At 40.6% G+C, this 23,981-nt stretch overlaps 1 protein-coding gene across 1 annotated transcript in view; it reads right to left on the bottom strand.

The window, feature by feature from the left end:
- The window catches only part of uhrf2 (ubiquitin like with PHD and ring finger domains 2), a 149,956-nt gene that overhangs the window by 40,105 nt on the left and 85,870 nt on the right, over positions 1-23,981 (bottom strand). Inside the window, exons 4-7 of the mRNA XM_084324594.1 lie at positions 13,342-13,560; positions 10,268-10,377; positions 3,807-3,993; positions 39-162 (exon numbers count right to left, since the gene is read on the bottom strand). Coding sequence (XP_084180720.1) covers positions 39-162; positions 3,807-3,993; positions 10,268-10,377; positions 13,342-13,560 — 640 coding nt within the window. The remainder of the gene's footprint in view (positions 1-38; positions 163-3,806; positions 3,994-10,267; positions 10,378-13,341; positions 13,561-23,981) is intronic.

Raw genomic sequence — 23,981 nt, 5'->3', positions numbered from 1 at the left:
TGTGTGTGTGTGTGTGTGTGTGTGTGTGCGTCTCTCACCTTGCCCCAGTCTCTCTGACTCTCGGTGGTAGCTGAGGGCATCTTGGACTTCTTCTTGCTGGCTTTGAGTTTCTCTCCTGCCTTCACCACCTCGCTGGTGTCGTTCTTACAGGTGGGACAGTACCTGGTGGAGAACACACACACTCACTGCTGACTAGGGGTGTAACGGTACGTGTATTCGTCCCGCAACTTCACGGTACGGACGTCACGGTTCGGTACATCCAGCCATACGACGAATACGTCTCATACAACACTATAGGTGAAACTAGGGTTGCACATTTTACAAATTTATGCTCAATAATTTACTTGACTTTACACTGGCTTACTTTGATCTTTAACTCATTCTGCGACAAACCCGAGATTTCTCGTGTTTAGAATCCAATCGTTGAGCGCCAAACCCTTTTTTCTTTTTTTCGATTTTCCCATTCTAAACACTCGCGTGGACCTGCCTGTGTCTCCCTGGCACCGCTGCCTACGTTAAAATTGCAATGACGATCAAATCCCGACAGGTGGCAGTATCGCATACCTTTTGAACTGGGTCTCTAAGGTGTCTCTCAGTGCCTCTGGCTGCAGGAATCCCCTCCCCCTCAAAGTGAAGCAGTATAGTGCACTGCAACCTTGCCCGGGCACCGCAGTTTTTTTTTTTTCTCATATAACTAGGGTTATAGGATAACCTTCGTTTTCCTTAAGTTTCGTTTTCTCTTTAGCGCAAGCTGTCATCAGAGAAACATTTGGATGTAATTACCGCAGCACGCAGGGAGAACTCAGGGGACAACTCGATTGGTTGTGTTGGAATATAGCCAGTTGGCGAACGTTTTAATTTGTTCTTGGATGTATGTAGCCGACTAGCCGGTTGGCGAAGTTTTGTTAACGTTGTTCAACGCGTTGCTGACGTCAACAGCAAAGTGGTGAGTGATGTTTATTATTTGCTGGGTCGCTGCGCTGCCCTGTTTTGTTGTGCTTTTCATTATGTTGCTCTGCTCGAAATCTGATTTCTGTTTTCTGTTTGTTTGTATAGTGACTGAGTAGGCTATTGTGTCGTGTGTGTGTGTGTGTGTGTGTGTGTGTGTGTGTGTGTGTGTCAAAGAAGATTCTATAGCCTTCAATACGTTTTACGAGGCTGCAGTGTGAGCACTGGGACAGCATTCTAATAAGAGCGAAGCATGTAAATGCTTCTTAGTTTTCAGCCGATATGCGTTATTTAGGCAGACCTATTGGACATTTTCGTTTGTTTATTTATTAAGTTAATATATAAAGTGTTTAGAATATTTAAAACAAAAAAATAATTTAATATTCTAATAAGAGCGAATCAGGCTATAGAATGGTTGTTAGTTTTCAGCATATGTGTTATTTAGTTAGACCTATTGGACATTTTCGTTTTTGTTTATTTATTAAGTTCATATAAAACCGTGTTTCGAATATTTAAAACAAATGCAAAAAATATATATATTTTAATAATAATAATAATAATTTTTTTTCTGGTTTTCACGCGGGCTAGGGCTTAAAATATTATTTACAGTCGGGCTTATTTTCGGGCAGGGCCTGAAGTTCACGGGCTCGGGCAGGGCACAGGCTTCATTTCAGGGCCCTTGCAGACCACTAAAGCAGTACACAGCCATCTGTCGCGGATTTGCTCACCTGAAACCTATTGTTTTCTGTATTCTAGCCAGGCCCAATGCACACCGGTAATGATGATCGCGATGGAACTACTGGGATTATTCATTTTGGGGTACCTTCTTACAAAGGTAAGGTCTATTTTAGATCTATTTTACCGAACCTAAAACATGCTTTTCTATTGATCACAGCGTCGTATTTTACCGAACCTAAAACATGCTTTTGGTAACGATCGCAGCTTCGTAAAATGACCCCCCCCCCCCCCCCCCTTGATGATTTTGTGAAGAAACATCTAATATGGTATATACCGGGGCGCCCCAGTGGCGAACCACATAGCGCGCTCAGCCGCGACACGGGTTCGACTCCCGAACCCGTCGTTATTTGCCGAATGTCTTCCCCCCACTCTGTCTCCCATTCCTCCTCTGTCTCTCTCTACTGGACTGCCCAGTAGCAATAAAGCGATAACACGCCAAAAAACAAATCTTTAATATGGTATATACCTTTGATTTGGAAATAATATAGGTTTCAGGCGAGCAACCCGAACGATTTGCGCATATGCATATAACACGTCATATCTCTATCTATAAAACGAGACTAGATTATTTTGAAACAGGGCGATGTTTAGCATGGAATAGCACACAAACGAAAGTATGTAGAAATGAACTGGTTTGTCAATGTTGGACTATAAATAGTGCCTGTCAAATGAGCCATAGTATTGTCTCCATAGCTATAATATAGAATATATACGATGGGTCCGCAAACATCTTGAAAATGGTCAATAACGCTGGCACCAGGGAGTAAAGATGGGAAAACAGCGTGGCAGTCAATGAGTTAACGTTGAATATTAACCTCTTAACTGGTGCCCAGAAAAGTGGTAATTCTTTTAACTTGAACTTGAGGACTGCATAGTTTTTTTGAAAAGCATATCTTTATACTTATAGAAAATGCATAAGCCTGGTCTCTTTTGAAAGATAACATTCTGAAGTTTCTGAAGTTTCTGATACAATAAAGAAAGATCACTTTTAGTGCTAATGAAATAGAGTAACATAGGTCTGAACTTGAGTTGTAGAAAAACATGTAGTAGTTGCAATATCCAAATATAGTATTTCCCAAAAAATATTTATGAGCTGGTCCATAGCCTGAAGACTTATGTAGTACATGTCCGAATTTCATAAAGATCCGTTCAGAAATGAGTGATTAGGAGCGTTTATGGTAAACTGTGAAAAAAAAAGCTCTCCAGTAAACCATTTCCTCATTCACTTCAATTCATTCTGCGTTTTTTTCTCTTCCTGTTTTTGCTTGTGACTTTTCACCTAGATCCCTGATTCGCAGATCCCCACATGGGGTATCATTGGAAAGCCATACTCATTGGCTACAACTAGGGATGCACCGATCCGATATTGGTATCGGTATCAGCCGCCGATATCAGTAAAATAGCTGGATCGGGTATCGGTAAAAATAATAATAATATCGGATTCATTTTTTTTTATTTTTTATTTTATAAATAAGAAATAAAATAAGAAATAAGAAATAATGAAAGAAAAGACTAACGCACTACATACTTTTCCCGGACTGATCATCTGAGCTCCTCTACAGTCGAGCTGCTGCGGTGTTTAAATCCAAAATATTGATCCTCTGCCATTGTTGTGTAACATGTCAGCTCTTCTCTAGAGTCTTCTTTCTCTATTTCTCTATTCTAATTTCTCTAACATGAAGTTAAATCTACTCTAGAAGTTAAACTTAAAAAGCTTACGCTGGTGGGGGCGGTAGGCAATTAATTTACTCAGTGGATGCTTGAACACAGAATGACACTGGTATCACTGACTACCGCAGCAAGCCTAGGTGGAACTACCGGTAAGTATAACCAAATTATTTTTTATATTTAATAATAATAATAATAATTGTGACCGCGCACAGCAGTATCACCCACTATTCGGCCGACGGCATTGCGCGTCAGATCAAAACAAATGTGTTTTTTTTTTACAGTTTGAATGTTTAAGAACATATACATTTACTATAAAAGCAAACAGTTATAGTATCTCTAATAGTAACAATTCTTTGTTTAAAAAAGGCTGTTTCTGTGTGAATTTGTCCATTGCGTGCGTGCGTGCGTGCGTGTGTGTGTGTGTGTGCGTGCGTGTGTGTGTGTCTCACCAGTCCTCGTCGTCAGGGATGGTTGCCAGGGGAGGGTTGAGACAGTAGATATGGAAGGCCATGTTACACTCATCACACAGCAGCTGCATGTGTGCGTCCTGCTTGCCTCCACACACGCAGCACGAGCAGAAACGACACTCTGCCTCCAGGTCCGCCTTGCAGTGCTTACACTCCACCCCGCTCTTCCCTAGAAATACACACACACACACACACACACACACACACACAACACACACAAACAAACAAACAAACAAATGCACACACAATACACAAAACACACACACACCAAACACACATTTGGCGACCAAACAATAACACATATCGATTCATATAAAAACACACCAGGACAAACACACACACGGATTGATGACAGTAAGAAGTTAGAAAAATATTGAAACACATAATAGCAGTGATATACAAAAATATATCGTCTATTTTATATGGTGAAGTGTATGTAATTTAGACAACTTGTACATGTAATTTTAATTATCTGCTCTGTTACCATCAACCTACAAAGGGGATACAGATGGAAATTAGCCTCTGGCTCTAATATGGCATATTTATATGACATTTTTCTTTAATATGTATTGTCCCTATTTTTTTTTATAAATAAATAAATATAGTGACACAGGCTGCTCTGCATTGTTTTCAGAGAGATGCACTATAACCAACAATACTCCAAATGTGTGTTTCTCATGTCATTGCAATGCAATTAGAGGAGGGCCTAACCATTTGTCTTCGGTCCCCTAAAACAAACCAACTGAAGGACCTTATGTTGGGGGGGAATAAAACATATACCGTTTATATACTGACATACCGTGTTTCTAAAACATGCAGAGAACCTTTTTTCCAACTGTTCAACAAATAGATAAATACAGATGTTAGCAGCTAAATTATTATTTTTATTTATTAGTTTGTATGTGCATGCAATGTGCCTTCTAAGCTGTGTGGCCATGCACGTCAGGTTGGAGCACCGAACACACAAGAAATGCCTTGCCGGCAGAGACCGACCTGCACAAAAACAAACATGAGATGCCTATTTGCAGGGGTGAACAAATCTATTGATGGAATACAAGAGAGAATATTATATGCAGGGGTGAACAAATATATTTATAAAATACAAGAGAGTATACTCTATGCAGGGGTGAACAAATCTATTGATGGAATACAAGAGAGAATATTCTATGCAGGGGTGAACAAATATATTTATAAAATACAAGAGAGTATACTCTATGCAGGGGTGAACAAATCTATTGATGGAATACAAGAGAGAATATTCTATGCAGGGGTGAACAAATATATTTATAAAATACAAGAGAGTATACTCTATGCAGGGGTGAACAAATCTATTGATGGAATACAAGAGAGAATATTCTATGCAGGGGTGAACAAATATATTTATAAAATACAAGAGAGTATACTCTATGCAGGGGTGAACAAATCTATTGATGGAATACAACTTGAGAGAATATTCTATGCAGGGGTGAACAAATATATTTATAAAATACAAGAGAGTATACTCTATGCAGGGGTGAACAAATCTATTGATAGAATACAAGAGAGAATATTCTATGCAGGGGTGAACAAATCTATTGATAGAATACAAGAGAGAATATTCTATGCAGGAGTGAAAAAATCTATTGATAAAATACAAGAGAGAATACTCTATGCAGGGGTGAACAAATCTATTGATAGAATACAAGAGAGAATATTCTATGCAGGAGTGAAAAAATCTATTGATAAAATGCAAGAGAGAATATTCTATGCAGGGGTGATTTTCTTTTATTGATTTAAACTAATTTCAACACATCAGAGATCCATGGACTAGTCTGCCTCTCCATTTGTGTATTATATAGTCATCTAATAGTCATCTCTCATGCACTCTCTCGCTCTCTCTCTCTCTTCATAAGCATTGCGACTAGCCCTCTCCCAGTGGATAAGGAAGTGCCTTGTAAACGGATTTTCAATTTAGACAATTCATACATTTGAATAAACCAGTGTACCGTGGGTCTAACAGCTCACGCATCCCTAACAAGCAGTGCTCTGCACTCCTGTGGTAAAAGAAATACACATGCCATGGTTGTATTTGAGTAGGCTATAGATTAGAGGGAAATGGTGTGGCTAACAAGTAATCCAGGCAATTCAAATGGGAAAACTGTTTTATTTCTCTAGACGTGTGACACAGAGCTTGCTATTTCCCCTTTCAATGAGTTCTCATTCAGTGCGTCAGTACAATTGTTGGAAGAAAACAAGCATTTTTCTCAATTAGCCAACCAGCTGAATATACAGTGAATTTCATAACATGGGCATCTTCAGTAAGGTAGACCTCATTATTGGTTCTAATGTTGGGTAGGGAAACATTCCTGGACTGAACAGCATGGAGAACAAATCTTCTTTTCAGCAGTTCATAAAATGTTCAATATTAGCTTCAGAACAGGCTTATTATAGTCTCAGAGTCAAAGTATTAATCGGTCAACTCGTTGCAACTGCAGTCATTAAAGGAAATGTGCAGAGGTGAACAAATCTAATGATAAGATGCAAGAGAGAATATTCTATGCAGGGGTTAACAAATATAATCGTCAAATGCAAGAGAGAATATTCTATGCAGTGGTGAAAACAAATCGATAGATTTAAACAAAATAATTTCAACACAACAGAGCTCCATGGACTAGTCCGCCTCCCCATTTGTATATTATATAATCATCTAATAGTTATCTCTAATGCGAGATGCTCATTTAGCTGCTAACATCTGTATTTATCAATTTGTTCAACAGTTGGAAAAAACACTCTGCATGTTTTAGAAACACGGTATGACGGTATATAAACAGTATATGTTTTATTCCCCCCCCAACAGTACTGCTGTAATATATACGTATATGTAGTGCTGATAGATAGGCTGTTGTAAATCACATATTTTTAGGTGTTCATATCATTGCAGCAAGTATGCTACTGTGTTGTATGCGCACTTGTGCAGATGTGTGGTGTGCACATGTGAGTGAGTGAGTGAGTGAGTGAGTGAGTGAGTGAGTGAGTGAGTGAGTGAGTGAGTGAGTGAGTGAGTGAGTGAGTGAGTGAGTGAGTGAGTGTGTATAATTAAGTCTTTACTTTGACAACTGAGGTTATGGAGAGAACTGTGGCAACACCGATGTAGAAAACAACAAAAAGATGTCCATAATGTCTAGAAGGTATTTGAAAATATTCCACTGATGTCTGGAGAGCGAGACACCATTCTGCTGACGGCGCTCAACAGATTGTGAGTTCGTTTAGGACATTGAGAAGTGAGAGACACCATTCTGCTGACGGCGCTCAACAGATTGTGAGTTTGCTTAGTACATTGAGAAGTGAGCGGGAACTGCTCACCTGATAAGTAAAGGTAATTACTTTCAGCTTAGCTTAAAGGTCACATATTTTACTCCTTTTCAACAAGTTAATATAGGCCTCTGAGGTCCCCAAAACATGTCTTTGAAGTTTTTTGCTAAAAATATCACTTGGGTTATGCATTCTAGCCTCTATACCCCTCCATTTCAGTCATGTTCTGTTTCTGTAGCATTAAATCCAAATGACCTGCTCCCGCTCAAAAACCATGTGCCGTGCTCCGGAACTACATGCCTCACATGCCTGGCTCACAAAATTCCGATAAAACTGTCAAACTAGGGCAAATATGAGGTAAAGATACAGCAATTGCATGCTTTACTTTTAGATCAGGGCTGTACGCTAAGCTTTTTCACTAGGGGCACACTTGCCCCTAAATGAGAAATTTATGGGCAAAAAATATTTTTTAGGGGCAAATTTTTAAATAACAATTTTACCATTATTAAAAAAATATGTTCCTGCCTCATTACTGTGGTCCTTTTATTTAACATTTAAGTGTGTTTGTTTTCAGGTTTGTATCTTTTATAATGAACCAACCGAGAAAGTGTGTAAATCACTAATAGAACAAAAACAACAAACTGTGTGTGTGTGTGTGCGCGCTTGTGTAGTGCTCCTTGAATGAGATCACCACAACACACACACCATTGCATTAATCAGGAGGACAAGAAACTCTGCATACATTTGTTTCACAATGAAAAGTGCTTTAGAAATCAAATGAATTATTATTGTAAATAACCCCATGAAAGGTTTATTAGTTGTATGGGTAATTACCTGCTTCATATTTGTGATGTTACTGGTTTCAGTGTGTGCCTAAAGTGATCAATGTGTTGGGCCGTTTATAGAGATCTATGCCAATTAATGTTTATGTATATCCGGGACTTTTTTTAGTAAGAATTGAGAGGTATTTGTATATGTGACCTTTATTTTGAAAACCGTGTTGCGACGCAACCTTATTTACATTTGCGCTTTTGACAGTGAAATGTTCAGTCCAACTTAGCTCGAAGGAAAGACTAATCAAAAAGGTTTAATTGACCCGGATGAGGCTCTTACGGTAGGACTTTGATTGTTTATAGAAGTGGAATGTAATACTATGCTAAACGAGAAATAAACAGTGATTTTACCAGCAGTAAAGTTGCAAGCCACTTTCATTTCATATACGGGGACACCGTGACAATTATTAGTATTATCTTATTTGCATATTGTCTCATTATTAGATGGATAGATAGGTTGATATTTTATAAATTTAAGTAGACAGTATTTCACGTCCTAATAGTGGGCTACTACTACTCACCAAATCGATGGCTGAACCTGAACGTTAGAAGTGTCCGTGTCCGACTCCCCGTCAATCAATCATAACATCATCACGTCAATCATCATCATCTTATCATCTCTCCACATCGGACGTGGTTGTCATAAGATGGACTGATATCCACTCCGTTGTTCTTGCAGAGCAAAATTTGCGTCTTAAATGTATTGAAATTAGGTGCTTCTTTGGCGATGCAATAGTCCATATTGAAAGGAAGAGGCCACATTCAGTTTCGTTTTGCTAGGAATTATGGGATTTGGTGTTGGATGTATAGACTACGCAGATAGGGACATGGTCTTTAATCGCACGATAGACTACAAGTACCAAGTATATAGCGTGACCCAGATTCATTCCACACGCAAATCTTTTTTTTTCACTCAGGCTATCGGTGATCGCAGTAAGTTCATTCATTGCCGACAAGATTCTTTCATAGCACCACGACATACACTGTGCACTGTACAGCCTTGGTTGTAGGCTAATGTTTTTTTTTAAATGTATCCAATTTGTATGGATTAATTTAGGAGTGAAATGCGAATGAAGGGTTGAAATCACAACTCGCAACGTTGCTCCCAAATAATATTTCCAACTCGCAACGGCCAAATTAAGGGGCAATTTGCGACGAGATCATCGCAGTGTACAGGCCTGTAGATAGTTTGGTGGAAACAGAGAAAGTTCCCAGTAAGCTGCCATTTTGTACGTGTGTTCTTCACATGCACAAAGAGTCACGGACTGTGCTTTGTCTATGATCCCTGATTGACGTATGACAGAGAGGCAAGTCTGAATGTCTTGTGGAATCACATATTTTCTGACCTAGGCAGCCCAGAAACATCTGACTGAGTTTAAAGGCATAATCACTAAGCCAAATACAGAAAAAGGGGTAGCCCCAGCCCCAAAGTTAAAAACATGGGCTTGAGGACATGTTATGATTTCCGAAACTGATCAGCAGTCCTCTCAAGACAAGGACTAACATTTTAAGATCCCATGAATTGATTTCTTCAATTTTCCTTCTGCACCTAGTTTTAATTTATCACTATGTGGCCAAAATAAAATCCCTTTTATTTTCGTCTAAAAGGAATCTGTTGTTTTCTCTCCCTGGAAAAAGTACCTTATTATGAGTCACCAGAAAACTGTCCAATACAATTACATTTTGAGTACACGTTGTTCACATTGATAGTGTTTGTACATTAGAAAATATATTTATAAATATATACTGTATATTTTCAAATTCAATACCCCACAGAACATTACACTTCAACAAAGGCTGAGCTCAGGAGAACATTACACTTCAACAGAGACTGAGCTCAGGAGAACATTACACTTCAACAGAGACTGAGCTCAGGAGAACATTACACTTCAACAGAGACTGAGTTCAGGAGGCGGAAACAGAAGCAGCTCATCTCTGAGTTGGAGAATGCCTGAATAAAACAATAACAAAACAACTGCTGGTGGCAAAAAACCTTGTAACTCCAAATTAGCCCCTCCATCTTCTTATTTGCATTGAATGTTGGCCCTATTAAAAACACATTCCTTGTTTGAAAATTGATGGGCATCAATCTGAATATGTTTTTCCTAATTCCCCCAAGGAAGTTGCTTGTTTAGAGATCTGAGGTTTCTATCCTTCAACAACTAAAAGTTTGTTAATCAATTTATTTAGCAGCTTAACTACATACTAAGGCAATGAACGTTTCACTTATCATTGTGTTTATTCGTGTGTATTGTGAGAGGGTTTGTGTGTGTGTGTGTGTGTGTGTGTGTGTGTGTGTGTGTGTGCTCTGAGACGTACGTTTAAACTGTCCGTCAGCAGCAGACAGGGGGCGGGCTCCTGGTTTCTCCGCCTGATAGACCTCATCCAGAAAGTGTACCTTACAATCCCCTATCCCATCCCCGAGACCCCTGGAGGGACACAGACACATAGATTATATATTTTATAAAGTATACAGTGTTATTATACAGTATGTAAGCTAAGGCAGCCACCTCCGGTCCATTACACAATTTTACAAAAATTTCAATTAAATGGACTATTCAGCTAGTCAAAAAAATCATCAAATAAAAATGTCCTTAAAGCTGTGCCGTGTAGTTTTGAGAAGAAGAAATTACCTCTACAATAACTAGTTACTGCTTGAATATTGTTTATATTCCCAACACAAATTTATATAATGCATAATATGTACAATAATAAATATAAACAACACAGGGAAAAGTAACTCTTAACACTTTAAGGACCGTCCACGTATATATACGTGTTTCGATTCCATGCGTTGTGGACCAGAGCCACGTATATAGCCGTGGCAAGTTGTTATTGTTTTATTCCATATTTATAGCGCTATTAACGTCCGCGATCGAGATGCATGACCTACCCACATATTTGATTTTCGAAACATGCAATACCGGCCAGATCCGCTTAGGGGCGCCATCGCTCCACTGCAGTATCATTGAGGGGATTAAAAAAAAAAAAAAAAATCCTTTACAGTCTGTTGTCGGATCATATGAGCCTCGATTCCAAACGAAGACCCTCCATCTTTGATCACGTTACCGAACGCATATTTCAGCCTGGAATAATGGGATTTATGATTAGCCAATGGACATATCGATCTACCAGAATCCGATGACTAATGAATAAATGCTGCCGGCGATCACATGGCCTGACGGTAGGATACTATTCCCCCAAATTACAGCTGGATTGGACATCGTTTTAAAACCTAACGTGATAGATCACTGACATTGGCTACCTGAACGCACACTCTATTGCTAATCAATAATACTAATCGGCGTTCCCCGCCGCCCCCATTTCATCCATAGATGCTCTGTAATAGTCTGGATGCTACGCAGTTTGTTTTATTTCATTCGTGTATATATACAGCAGAAATGGCGTTTGATATAACGGCGCCAACGTTTAGCCTATTATCTAGCTTCCTGGAAAAAAGACGAGACGAAAAGCGCGATAAACCTTATATTCACGACGCTATAAAATGACAACCAACCGATGGATTTTTATTTTCTTTAAGCCATTATGAAGGCACGGTTTATGCACTCAAGTGACAATGAGAATGGACAGATAGCAATATTATAAATTATATATATAGCTCTTAGAAAGTACATCGGTTTGTAAACAAACCTCTGTCCTCTGAGGCATAAATCGCCGCAAGAGTATGGTCGCCAAAGTGTTAACTCATTCACTGCCAACGACAAGTATACTTGTTATTGGCCGCCAATCGTTGGACGCCAACAACGAGTATACTCGTTATTTGATCGTTATTTATTTTATTCGCTATTTCCATTCATAATCCATCCAGGAAAGCTGTGTTACCATAGGGAATTAGTCTGAGATCGCAAAAGTCTAATACCGCCGCCTGGTGGTGTGCGGCCGATGTTGCACTTCCTTTGAGACTCTGTGTATGGGGCTGTGCGTTGATGAAATGCCTCCGGGCGGACTTTTCTAGTAACCTGGACCAGGGGCTTCACCCGATCGCATTGAATCGCTTTCGGGACGCCCGATTCATTATGCTGGGTGGGTTATGTCGTGGGCCAAATGGACATACGATCTACCAGATGACAATCAAATAATTGGAAAATTCCTTTTGGAATCACACTGGCCACAGGTAAGAGCAATTTTGCGTCAATTTCAGCTTGATTGTGCCTCGTTTTCATAGCCATCGCCCTGATCAGCGTACGTTGTTGTACTAACAAATGCCGTTATTGACAATCACATAATCAGAAACGACCCCCCCCCCCTTTCATGCATTCATGATGGAACATTATATACCGATCATATGCATTTAAAAAAATTTATTGTAGCGTGTATAGGGACGAAATGACAATGGATTAAGTATAATATACGTTGCGGGCTATTACTAGCCTCCCAGGAATGACCCTAAACCGCTCTAAAACCATACTTATATTCACCACGGTATAAAACGGGAATGTATGGATGGAAAGATTATTTATTTTTCACATCTTGAACGATAGATACTCGATGCCAAATGGGCTAATATAGAAAATATTATAGCCCTGAAAACAAGGTGACCGACCCCATTGGTTTAATGCGTGGCAGCACATAGCCATATCCCGTTCCCAGCGTGGCAGAGAAAGAGTTAAGGTATCTTTATAGCTTCAATGCATAATGTGGTGTTATATTTTATATTTATTAACTTGACCTTCTCTCCCCAGCAACCTCCTGCAAAGCCTCACCTTCCCTCCTCTTTCTACATTTTTTACCCTACCCTCCAATCTCCCCCCAATCCCATTCAATCTTGTTTGCTGCAGCTCAAATGTATCCCCCTGCCCCACTTTGCCTTTTATGTCTCTGTCTGTGTTTGTGTATTGTATGTTTATTTTGCTGCCATTTTGGCCAGGTCTCGCTCGAAAAAGAGATCATTGATCTCAAGTGACTACCTGGTAAAATAAATAAAAAGAAATATATATATATATATTTTCTTTTTTAACAAAGTGAGCCAACATTGCTCTTATAGGATGCTTCTTTGTATGGTAAAGGTTGTGAGAGGGTAGGTGCACCACAGCCAATCAGATAATTTCTAGAGAGGGGGGAGATGGACATAGAGGAAGGCTAGAGGAACAGGGGACAAAGAAAAGGAAATGGAAGAGGAAGTGGACAGAAGATGTACTGTAGGGAAAAAAGGAGCGACAGAATTAGAGATAGAAGGAAGGAAATTGAATAGAAGAGAAGGAGGAGAGAAGTAAGGCCAAACGAGGGACAGTGCACTGCATCTCCTGGCATCACATGACCAGGCAGACACACCGAGTGAAGACTGCAGGGACCACCCAGAGACAGACAGTCCTCACTTCTTACATTCTTTAAACCTGCTAGTGTTCCAAGGCAACAAGCCGAGTCATCTTTACCCCAGCAGGATCTTGACGCGGAGCTCCTTGTTGGTGCGGGACGCCTGGTTGAGCGCCTGGACCTCGGCGTGGAACCAGAATCCCCTCTCCTCGGGCGTCTCCATGTTGTAGTTGACCATGACGGGCAGCCCCACGCTCAGCTGGTCCCACCGCAGCAAGGTCCTGGCCCGGGGCCGCACGTCCACCGGCCGCATCTCCACCACGCCATTCTCCGGGTAGCTAGAGAGAGAGAGAGAGAGAGACAGAGTTTAGATGTGATCTTCATCATATTAATCATAATTCTGTCATTTTACCCGGGAGAAATGACTCACTCAGAAAAATATTTGGATTATTTCTATTCAGTGTCATCATAAATCAAAGCAAAACCTTTAAAAATAAAGTTTAAAGGGTGGCTAGGTGGTGCAGTGGGCAAGGCGCTCACCACCAATGCAGGAGACGCTGGGTTCGAGCCCAGCTCTCCGCATTGCTATCAGCTTGGCTGGTCGTTCATACTAATACATTTGGCAGTATTAGGGGGTGGGAAGCTGATGGGTGAGGATCGGACGTTGTGGACAGCGACTCCTACAGGTCGGTTGGTGCGCCTGCGCAGCAGAATCAGGAAGCGACGGGGGCGGCGTGCCCTCCAAACGCAGACCCCCGACGCTGAGAGATTGCGCTGTGCAGGTGAAAAGATGCGACTGCTGCTTCCTCGAGTACCGGCGGGGACACGTGATGTAAGGCTTAGTCCACATTGCAGCCGGCTTGTGGGAGGCATGGCCTAACAACGTTCAAGACAGGGGAGGGTAGAATTGGACGATACGAAATTGGGATGGGAGAAAAATAGAAAATGGGAGAAAAAGTAGATACATTTTTTTTTTAAATAGTGTGAACCAAACGCAACGATTATTTGTACAGTACATATGTACAATAATAAATATAAACACAGGGAAACAGTAACTCTTAACTCATTCAGCGCCAGGGATTTTCCTCATCCTGTTCTAGCTAGGCCACGCTTTAAAGATAGGGGTGCGTCACCTTGTTTGTAGAGCTATATCTATATTCTATATTATAGCTATGGATACAATTCGGACCAAATAACGTATATATACGTGGTTGGCGTTCAACGGTTGTCGAGCAAACACGTATACAAACGTTGTTGGCGCAGATTGAGTTAAGGTAATTTTCTAGCTTCAAACAGTGTTCAGGTTTTCCTAACAGAGACCCCGCTTGTTGACTCAGTTGTGAACATATACCATATTGTTTTCTACTCCTCTGAGGTTCACATTTGCCTTTTAAAACTACGTACTGCAGCTTTAACCAGGCAAGGTGACTATGAACACACTCTTATTTACAGCTCAGGGGAGTGTGGTTCCAGGGGGAGGGAGGGTTACAGTCATACATCATGTCACTTTTCAGCCTCAGGAAATGCACTCTACGTCCTGTTTAATATTTATTTTATGCATGTCATCTATCCAGTATTGCTGCCTCTGGTACGTTGGACCAGACACCCAATCTGCTTCTGCAAACATACTGTATGCCTCTGTGCTGTGGAACTCACTCATATACATAGTGTTGTGTATAGATATACTGCGGTCTAGTCTGCTATACAACACATGGCTTGTACCATCCTTTTGTCCTGTTGTCCTTGTAACATGTAAATATGTACTGTGTTGTCCACACACACACACACACACACACACACGCACACGCACACGCACACACACACACACACGAGCGGCCCAGCCAGTACAACCGCAGTCTATGTACTGTTGACCACACAGCGGCTCCACTGGGTGCAGTTGGGGTTTTTGAGTGGCTTGTGTAAGAGACTGGGAGATCATTTTCTCCTTCACGTCCCCTGCCCACATTTTATGTGCTGGTTGGGGATTCAAACAAGCAACCTAGGTTCCCGCTAAGGACCACTGTGGTGTCCATGGAACCGCATTTTAAGAACCACTGTTCTTGGTAGCAAGGTAGAACGCAGGGGACCGGCCTTCATGGCAGGGCTGGGCGCGGTAGTTCTCATTAGGTAAATCATCTTTCATTGGGATCATCGCAATGAAATCATGATTAACGTGGCACACAATTCTGTTGTCTAAATCATAAGAAGCAAAACATTTATAATAAATAATACGTACATTTCTCACAAACTGAGATCTGAAATATGTCAGGGATGGATTATCATTTGAAAAAAAAATAGTTCTGGTTTGACATCACACAATTCAGATTATAATTCACTCTAGATTTACCATCATGCAAATTCCAACGAGATGAACATGGATTATTGAATGTGATTCTGCATACCGTGATATATATCAATACCAAAAAAATTTATTAAAAAGATACCTCACAATTACTGTGATATGAATCACCCAGTGAATCACAGAGCCCTACTTCCTCGTCCTCCATTACCAGCAATAACATCACGGGTCCGTCCAACTCAAGTCTGTCCAGAGCAACGACTGCACATTTCTCAACAGGCAGCGAAAGTCAAGCCTGTCCCGAATCACCGCTCAAATATTCTGGGTCTAATCCGCTAACAACCCATTTGCCAGGCGCTGTTGTGCACAGCCGTGTGCTGAATGAATGCAGCAGAGTGCAGTGCAGTGCAGTGCGGTAGTCAGTAGGGTGAAGAAAGGAGAGGAGACTCGTTGATGAAAAAGGACTGAAAATGTCTTACCGCCGCAATCGACGACAAATTAAATGTGCCACGTATAATAAAAGCCTCATAGTTATATAGTAAACCCTGTAGAGTATATTAGACAGATGTGATTATTGTTTGTTTAAAGAACACGGATGCACTATATCGTGTTGCCTGATATGAATTACTGCCATCACAGCTCTGAATGTGGATTTACCAGGCTCAAATAAAATCAGGACCTCTCCTTGAAATAACAGATTGAGGTTTTTCCACACCATTACACATTGCTCTTCATGAATGAAATAGGCCCGATGAACAGCGGACTTTAATATACATCTTTAAAGGTTTCCGGCAGTTCAAATGAGTCCCCTCAATCGCATTATAGCCTACAGCAAACGCACACATTTTTAATTGGAGCAATCAGAAAATGGTCGGGTAAGTGTCGTGTTCCACTTGTAGCCTAGTACCTTTCTAGAATTAGCAGTGCTTTATACTTGAGAGTTAATATGTTGAGGCTTACTGCAGGGCACCAGCTTTCCCTGCCTGTCAATCATCGTTGAACAGTGGGTATACACATGAAGAATTAATTGATGGCTTGCTTGCCAATGCCACAGCATGTGTACTGTTGGAGCAATGTGTTGAGGAACGCAGAAGGGATAATTGTAGGATAGCATTAGAGAAGCTACCACAGCCAGGGCCACTCTTACAGAGGAAGGAGGAGGGGAAAAAAATAGTATTCTATGGGAGAGAGAGAGAGAACGAGAGAGAGAAAGAGCAGCAGTGCATTAGTGCTAAATGTGATCTTGTTTTCAAGCTAGGGCTGAATAATGTGTTGAATTTGTAATGATATCACAACACAATATGAAAGAACACAATATGGGCATGTGAAAAAATTTACATGCAGTAATTATTACGACAGATGTGCTTCAGAAATATCAGGTTCAAATAATACATTATATAAATATTGGAATTACATAATGTATTATATAAATACCAGGTATATATAATGAATTATATAAATACCAGGTTCATATAATACATTATATAAATACCAGGTACATATAATGTATTATATAAATATCAAGTCTATACAATGTATTATATAAATACCAGGTCCGTATAAAACATTAGCCTATATAAATAGTAAATACCAGGTCCATATAATGCATTATATAAATACCAGGTCTATATAATACATTATATAAATACCAGGTCCATATAATATATTATATAAATACCAGGTCCATATATTATATAAATACCAGGCCCATATAATACAAGGAGATTGGTCAATGGTAATCACTGTGGGTGACAATATTGTCACAAGGAAAGATGAAAAATTACATACCTAGGTTCCATCCTAGAGGCAAATCTATCCTGTGACAAAATGGCATCCAAGGTAATAAAAAAAGTCAACCAACGAACTAGATTCTTGTACCGGATCTCCTCTCTGGTAAACAAGAATACCCTGAAGACTCTGGCAGGAGCACTCATTCAAGGGTACTACGACTTGCACCTCATGGTACCAAAGCACCTCAAAGGCGCTAAAAACTAAATTACAAACATCTCAAAACAAACTGGTCAGACTACTGCTTGACCTTACTCCTAGAATCCACCTCACCCCTGCCCACTTTGACAACCTAGGATGGCTTAGAGTAGATGACAGAGTACAGCAACTTTCAATGGGCCTGGTCTACAAGATACACTACACGACCAAGGTACCCATGTATATGTCAAAATACTTCCCAAAGGTCAGTGAATACCACGATCACAACACCAGAGGGAGCTCCACAAATCATGTTAAACCCAGATTCGGCTCAAACAAGGGACTAAACACGTTTTTCAATTATGCAATTCGAAACTGGCCCCTGTAAATGTACAGTAAATGACCAAGTATGGTTGTCAATATTCCAATGTACAGTTTTTCTTGTACAGTGTCCCCCACCCACCCCTCCTACCCAACCCCCCCCCACCCACCCAACCACCTCCAATGTACAGTACCCCCCGCCCCACCCAACCACCCCCCCCACCCCACCTACCTCCTCCAATGTACAGTTTCTACGTCAAATGTATATACTCTCTTTTCTAGACTCTTTTTGTACAGTACTGTATTTGCAAATCTGGTATGTCATAAATGTATAAATGTAGCAGTACTGTCTATCTGTATGTCGTGTAAGTCATATATGTTATGATGAATTGAAAATGGGGGACCCTGATGTAAACAAGACGAAAGTCTTTCTCTGGTCTGCATCCCCTTAACAATTGTATGTATTGAGCTGTACTGTACCCATTCTGCAATGTTAATAAAGTTTTCAATCAATCAATCAAACTGGAAAATCCAATAGAAGATGATGTACTACTAATAGGGCTGTCTTAAATACTTCGAAGCTTTGAAGCGTTGTTCGATGGGCGGACTACAGATTTGTGTTCATTGTGCTGCTTTTATAAAGCCTCAAATGACGGCTTACAATATTTCATAAAAGCAAAGCGTTTTGTTTGTCTAAGATTTAAAAAGGGTTAGACTTTACAGCACTGACAAAGTTGAACAAAGTGCTGTACAAGTCCCACAACAACAATTAATAAATTATACAAAATAAATGTATACATTTTCTTTTTTTTTTATCTCGAAGCTTCGAATTTAAATAGAATCTCGGCCCGAAGCTTCGAATTCCAATTTTCTTTCCCCGAAGGTCAGCCCTAACCACTAATGACATTGGTAAGTATTCCTACAATATACTGTACAACAGAAACTATTTTAAACGACTAGAAATGAAGATTCTAAACTGAAGACATGAAAACATTGCAAGTTATATCGCAATCACAGTATCTGATACAATAACCGCAATATGATCTTTTGTTTATGTGACATTGTTGAACTCTAGCTGAACCAAACCCACGAGGCCTCTTCTTAAAATCTCTAAAGGCACTGTTGGGCTCGGGCAAAACATATATAAAAAAAAAGACAGAGGGGAGAATAACAGTTCTGAAAAACATATCAACCAAAATAAATATATCACTGTATCAGATCAGGTATGTTTTACAAGTGAGAAACGTGGTTGTGTACAGAGTTTGCCTGCGAGGACTTTCAGACTACAGGACACAAGTAGTGTATTCCCAGGAAGAAGAGGGGGCCAGAGCGCCGGGCAGGGATTTCCTTTTTTAGGCCCAAGGGATTACGGAGGCTCTGGAGGGGGGAACAGAAGCAACATGCAACACACACACATATACACACACATATACACACACATACCAAAGAGTTCCATGACACACACACACAAGGCCTGAGGAGAGGAGTACCAACCGTAGAACACAATGGGACCCAGCATGAACGGAAGAGGAACACAGGGGCGACATAAGGGGAGCTGAGGTACCTTCGCTTAAGACCACACAAGCTCTCTGCCTCTCTCTCTCTCTCTCTCTCTCTCTCTCTACTACTGTACACAGGGCCTGCTCTCGTCCCAGGTAGATCCAGTTACAGTCGTTGTAAAAAAGCATGCAAAGTTTTTAGTTAGTGGCACTGGCTACAGAACCATGCAATGAATGGTATATTACACATTATTATTTTTTCTTTATTTTACTCCCATTTTCTCCCCAATTTAGTCGTTGTGCCAATTCCACACGTGTGTCACAGTCCTGGTTGTTGCACTGCCCTGCTGTCGGTCTGGGGATGGTGTAGACTACCATATGTCTCCCCCGATACATGTGGAGTCGCCAGCCGTTTCTTTTCACCGGACAGCGAGGCGTTTCACTGGGAGAGCATAACACATGCAGAGGTTCATGCTATCTCCCCCTGAACCCCTCCCTGCTAAACAGGCAGATAACACTGCCAATTGTGGGGCCAATCATAGGGACGACTGACGAAGCCGGAAGTACTGCTAATGGGGATTGAACCCGGGTATGCGAGTGCTTTTACCTCTACACTACCCAGACGGCCCAATATCACACATTATTTTAATGGAAACATGACAGTCCATTGTCATCGATCTCCTGAGCTAGGCTCTGCCAGTCACATGCCTGTTTAAGTGATGATAAAAAAAAAAGATGTTGGCGATATTGTGCAAAGATGAACTGTCTGTACCCCCATGAACGAAACAAAATAAAATGAATGAATGAACTGCACTACTTGTGTTTGTTTTTAGAGATTGTAGAGACATTTTATACTTGTGCTGCACGGTTTTGGCCTGTGCTACAACATATAGCCCTGGAAATACAAGGATACATCTCTTTTTGCATTCCTAACTGTTATGAGATGAAAACAACATTATGATTATTATGACTCTTATTCTCTGCCGTGTTCTAAAATCATCATAAGTGTTTTGTATGTCGAGCAGGAGCCCCTTGTATATAGAGTCGGGAGAAGGGCAGAAACGAGGTGGCTGATAAGGAACATGGTTAGTAAAACAGTCGTTTTACTGGGAATATAATTAGGCTACTCCAGAGCAGAGAGGCAAAAAGATTGCAGTCTTTCTTAACCTCTACTTAATGTGCGATTGAGGGCTTGATGGGAAACGGCAGCGTTTTCAATGTGTCCATCTAAATCGGCTTTAACCTTAAAAGAATAGCAGAGATTAGGATGTGCAGTGCTTGGTGTTTAAGACAGATGTGGTGATATGAGGCAGCTATAAAGCTGAAGATATTACTTCACACTCAGGTGCTACGTGACACAAGACCGTTTAAATTCTTATAATCACATATTGATGACATGCATGCTAAATCCACACTCCTTTCATTGCCTTTGACCAAGGCACTGGCATTAGAACTGCAGTTGGTCCTTGGGCGCTGGACTAGCTAAAATGGTGACAGGTAGGCAAGGTTGTTACACTGTTACAGTTGCAGTAACAAAACAAAAGCTTCCCGAATCATATCCTTTAAATATTATTTAAACCCCGCCCGCACGGCTCGGATCGTCCCAGAAAATAAACTACACCATTCCCAATGGAGTGCAATACCAGCTGGAAGGCGTATCAGTTAGGGAGGGGGCAGTAAGTGAAGCAGGTGAAGCAGGTGGACCCCCCCCCCCTAAGGCAATGGAGGGGGAAACACTGAAGCACATGTTCATGTTCTGCAGGTGTTTTGGTGCCTTGAGATTCTATCAAGATGATTTCACTCAATTTAATATTCCCTGATGTCACGATGCAACTGTCATAAGTCCGTTTGTTAAACATTAATCAAGGTGTTCTGAAAGTCTAAAGGGTAAGTCGTGCATCAACACATTTATGGCCAATTATGTTATGAATATGAATAAATTAGGGATGCATCGAATATTCTGCCGCCGATAATTATCGGCCGAAAATGGTCAAAAAGGCTCTTTCGGCTTTCGGCCGAAAGGGTTTTTAGCACCGAAAATATATCACCGAATGTTAAAGAACAGGGTTACGTAACGTTCATAACCTAAAGTGTTGTTGTGATGACGTAATCAAAACGCGCAACGTGTACCGTGAACTGTTTGGCAGCTCTTCATTCTGCATTCTGCAGCCTGTGATAACTAACTCCTCTTGGGAGTTGCGCTGTTTCTATAAACTCTGCGAGCAACGCATCCAATAAATGCGTCTTTAACATGCTTTATATCCTCGCCATTACTATATGCCCGTCGCGGTTAAACGTTAGCGTTAAGTTAGCTAACGCTTCCATTCCTCTTTGACCAGTCTCTCGTCATCCCCCGCTAAGAGTCATGGGAGATGTAGTAAATGCAACAGTCCTGTGTGTGTGTCTTTATGCAGATCGTTATGCAGTTTTAAAGCACCTTGGCTTTGTTCTGAATGCACTTTGTTGTAGTTATCCTACAGAGAAAAGAAAATGCACTTGACTTTAATGCACATTTTGTTGTATGCAAAGAGAAAATGTTTAAATTGTACAATCTTTCAGCAGTCAGTCTGGAATTAATGTATGCATTCAAAAGTGCTGAATAAATGTTTTATGGGCCCATAATAGGTAAGGGATAATGTATAGCTACAAGGTCATTGTCGCAAAATAATTGACCGACAGAGTTTAAAATACCGAGCCGCCTCGGCGAGGTGTTTTAAACCAGGGGTTCCCAAACTTTTCAGGCCGGGGCCCAGAAAATAAGGCGTCAGAGAGCCGTGGCCCAATGCACATCGTCAGGCTTTTCTTTCTTTTTTTTTTGCCAGGCGACCGATTTTTTAAGCCAAATATCACTTCAATCCTATTAAGTTAGTTCAAGTTAGTTATTCATTTATATGTGCTATTTATGATAGGGCTAACTTGTTGCAAAATAATAATGATAATAATAATAGCCTCATTAAAATACTATTGTTGCTTCGGTTGTTTTCAGCGTTTTATGTGCATAATCTGTTATTTAGTTTGAAATGTTCGTTGAAATAAGTAGATTTTTCGTTTTTGTTTATTTATTAAGTTAATATAAAACCATATAGTCACATTTTAGAATACAATAGAATAGAATTTTAGAATACAACTAGAAACACTGTCCTGGCCTGCTTCTAAGTTCAGTGGCCTGACAAAAAAATAAAAAATAAAAAATAAAATTATTATTTTTAATTTCTTTTAATCATCTCGCGGCCCTCCCGTGGCTGCTCGCGGCCCACTTTTGGGTCGCGACCCCGACTTTGGGAACCACTGTTTTAAAGGTCAGTGAAGGTCAATTATTTTGCGACAATGATCGAGTATAGCTATACATTATCCCGCTTATTACATGGCTAACTTACTAACAATATACCTAATTCATTTTACATCGACTCGCAACACTGGTTCTGGCTCCGCTCGTCGCTCCGCCCCCTGTCATCGCCGGCAGCTTCCCCGGCAGCAGAACACCGGCAGTGTCTGATTGCACTGATGTCAGTGGGCTTGATTGCGAACAGCTGCGCACAGCGGCCATTATTGTTCCACAGCGGTCATTATTGTGTGATAACGGACCTCTGACGCGCGCTATTGACCAATCACAAGCAAGCATTTCGGCGAATGTGAAAACGCCATGTAATAATGATTAATAATATTATTTAAGTTAAGTTTAGCCATAATCATGTCTTTTGCCATAATCAGGTAGCAAAAAAAAATACATATTGGATTTTTGGGGGCAGATGGCGATCAATATATTATATATATTGGCTAATCTGGTTATCAAAGAGTTGTGACAAAGATATGTACTGGAGGCGGGATATAGATGGGTTTATAAACATACCGCGTTTGAGCTAATCAGCAAAACCCTGCCATTATTTCTTTTAGTTTACTGCCATATCATATCCATCATCTCACTGCCACTTTACTGCCACTATTGTATTCTACTGCCATTATTCAGTTATACTTACTATGTACCACTGCTGCTAAAAAGATTTGCACTAAGTTCTCTTTTACCTCCTATATTTATTTCAATCATACATAAAAATAATTTAGCCACTGTTTATACTGTAGTCCTGTATAGTGTATTTACATTGTGTCCCATTATGTTACTTATGTTTATAGTGTCCTATATGTTACTTTATGTTTATATTAGATTTGGCGGCTGAGTGGCGCAGTGGGCAAGGCACTCGCCACAAACGCAGGAGATGCTGCCGTTGCTACCGGCTTGGCCGGCCGTCATACTAACACAATTGGCAGTGTTAGAGGGTGGGAAAGCCGGTGGGTGGGGATTGGACGTTGTGGACAGCGACTCCTACAGGTCGGTTGGGTGATGCCGGTGCGGCAGAAACAGGAAGTATCGGGGGCAGCGTGAGCCTCCCACGCGTTACTCCTCGCCACTGAGAGTTCGAGCTGCTGCGGTGAAAAGATGCGACAGGCTGCCTCCTCATGTACCGGAGGGGACACGTGACGCTAGGCTTCTATCCTCACTACAGCCGACCAGTGGGAGGCATAGTCTAGCAACGTTCAAGACAGGGGAGGGAAGAATTGGAAATACGAAATTGGGATGGGAGAAAAAGTGGATAAAAAAAAGGTTTATATTAGATCCTTTTCTTTTTTTAAATATATATATATATATATATATATATATATATATATATATATATATATATATATATATATATATATATATATACACCGTGGGAAG

The sequence above is a fragment of the Notolepis coatsorum genome (assembly GCF_963971535.1).
Source record: "Notolepis coatsorum genome assembly, chromosome: 11".
NCBI lineage: Eukaryota > Metazoa > Chordata > Actinopteri > Aulopiformes > Paralepididae > Notolepis > Notolepis coatsorum.
This window is presented reverse-complemented; position numbering and strand designations above follow the sequence as displayed.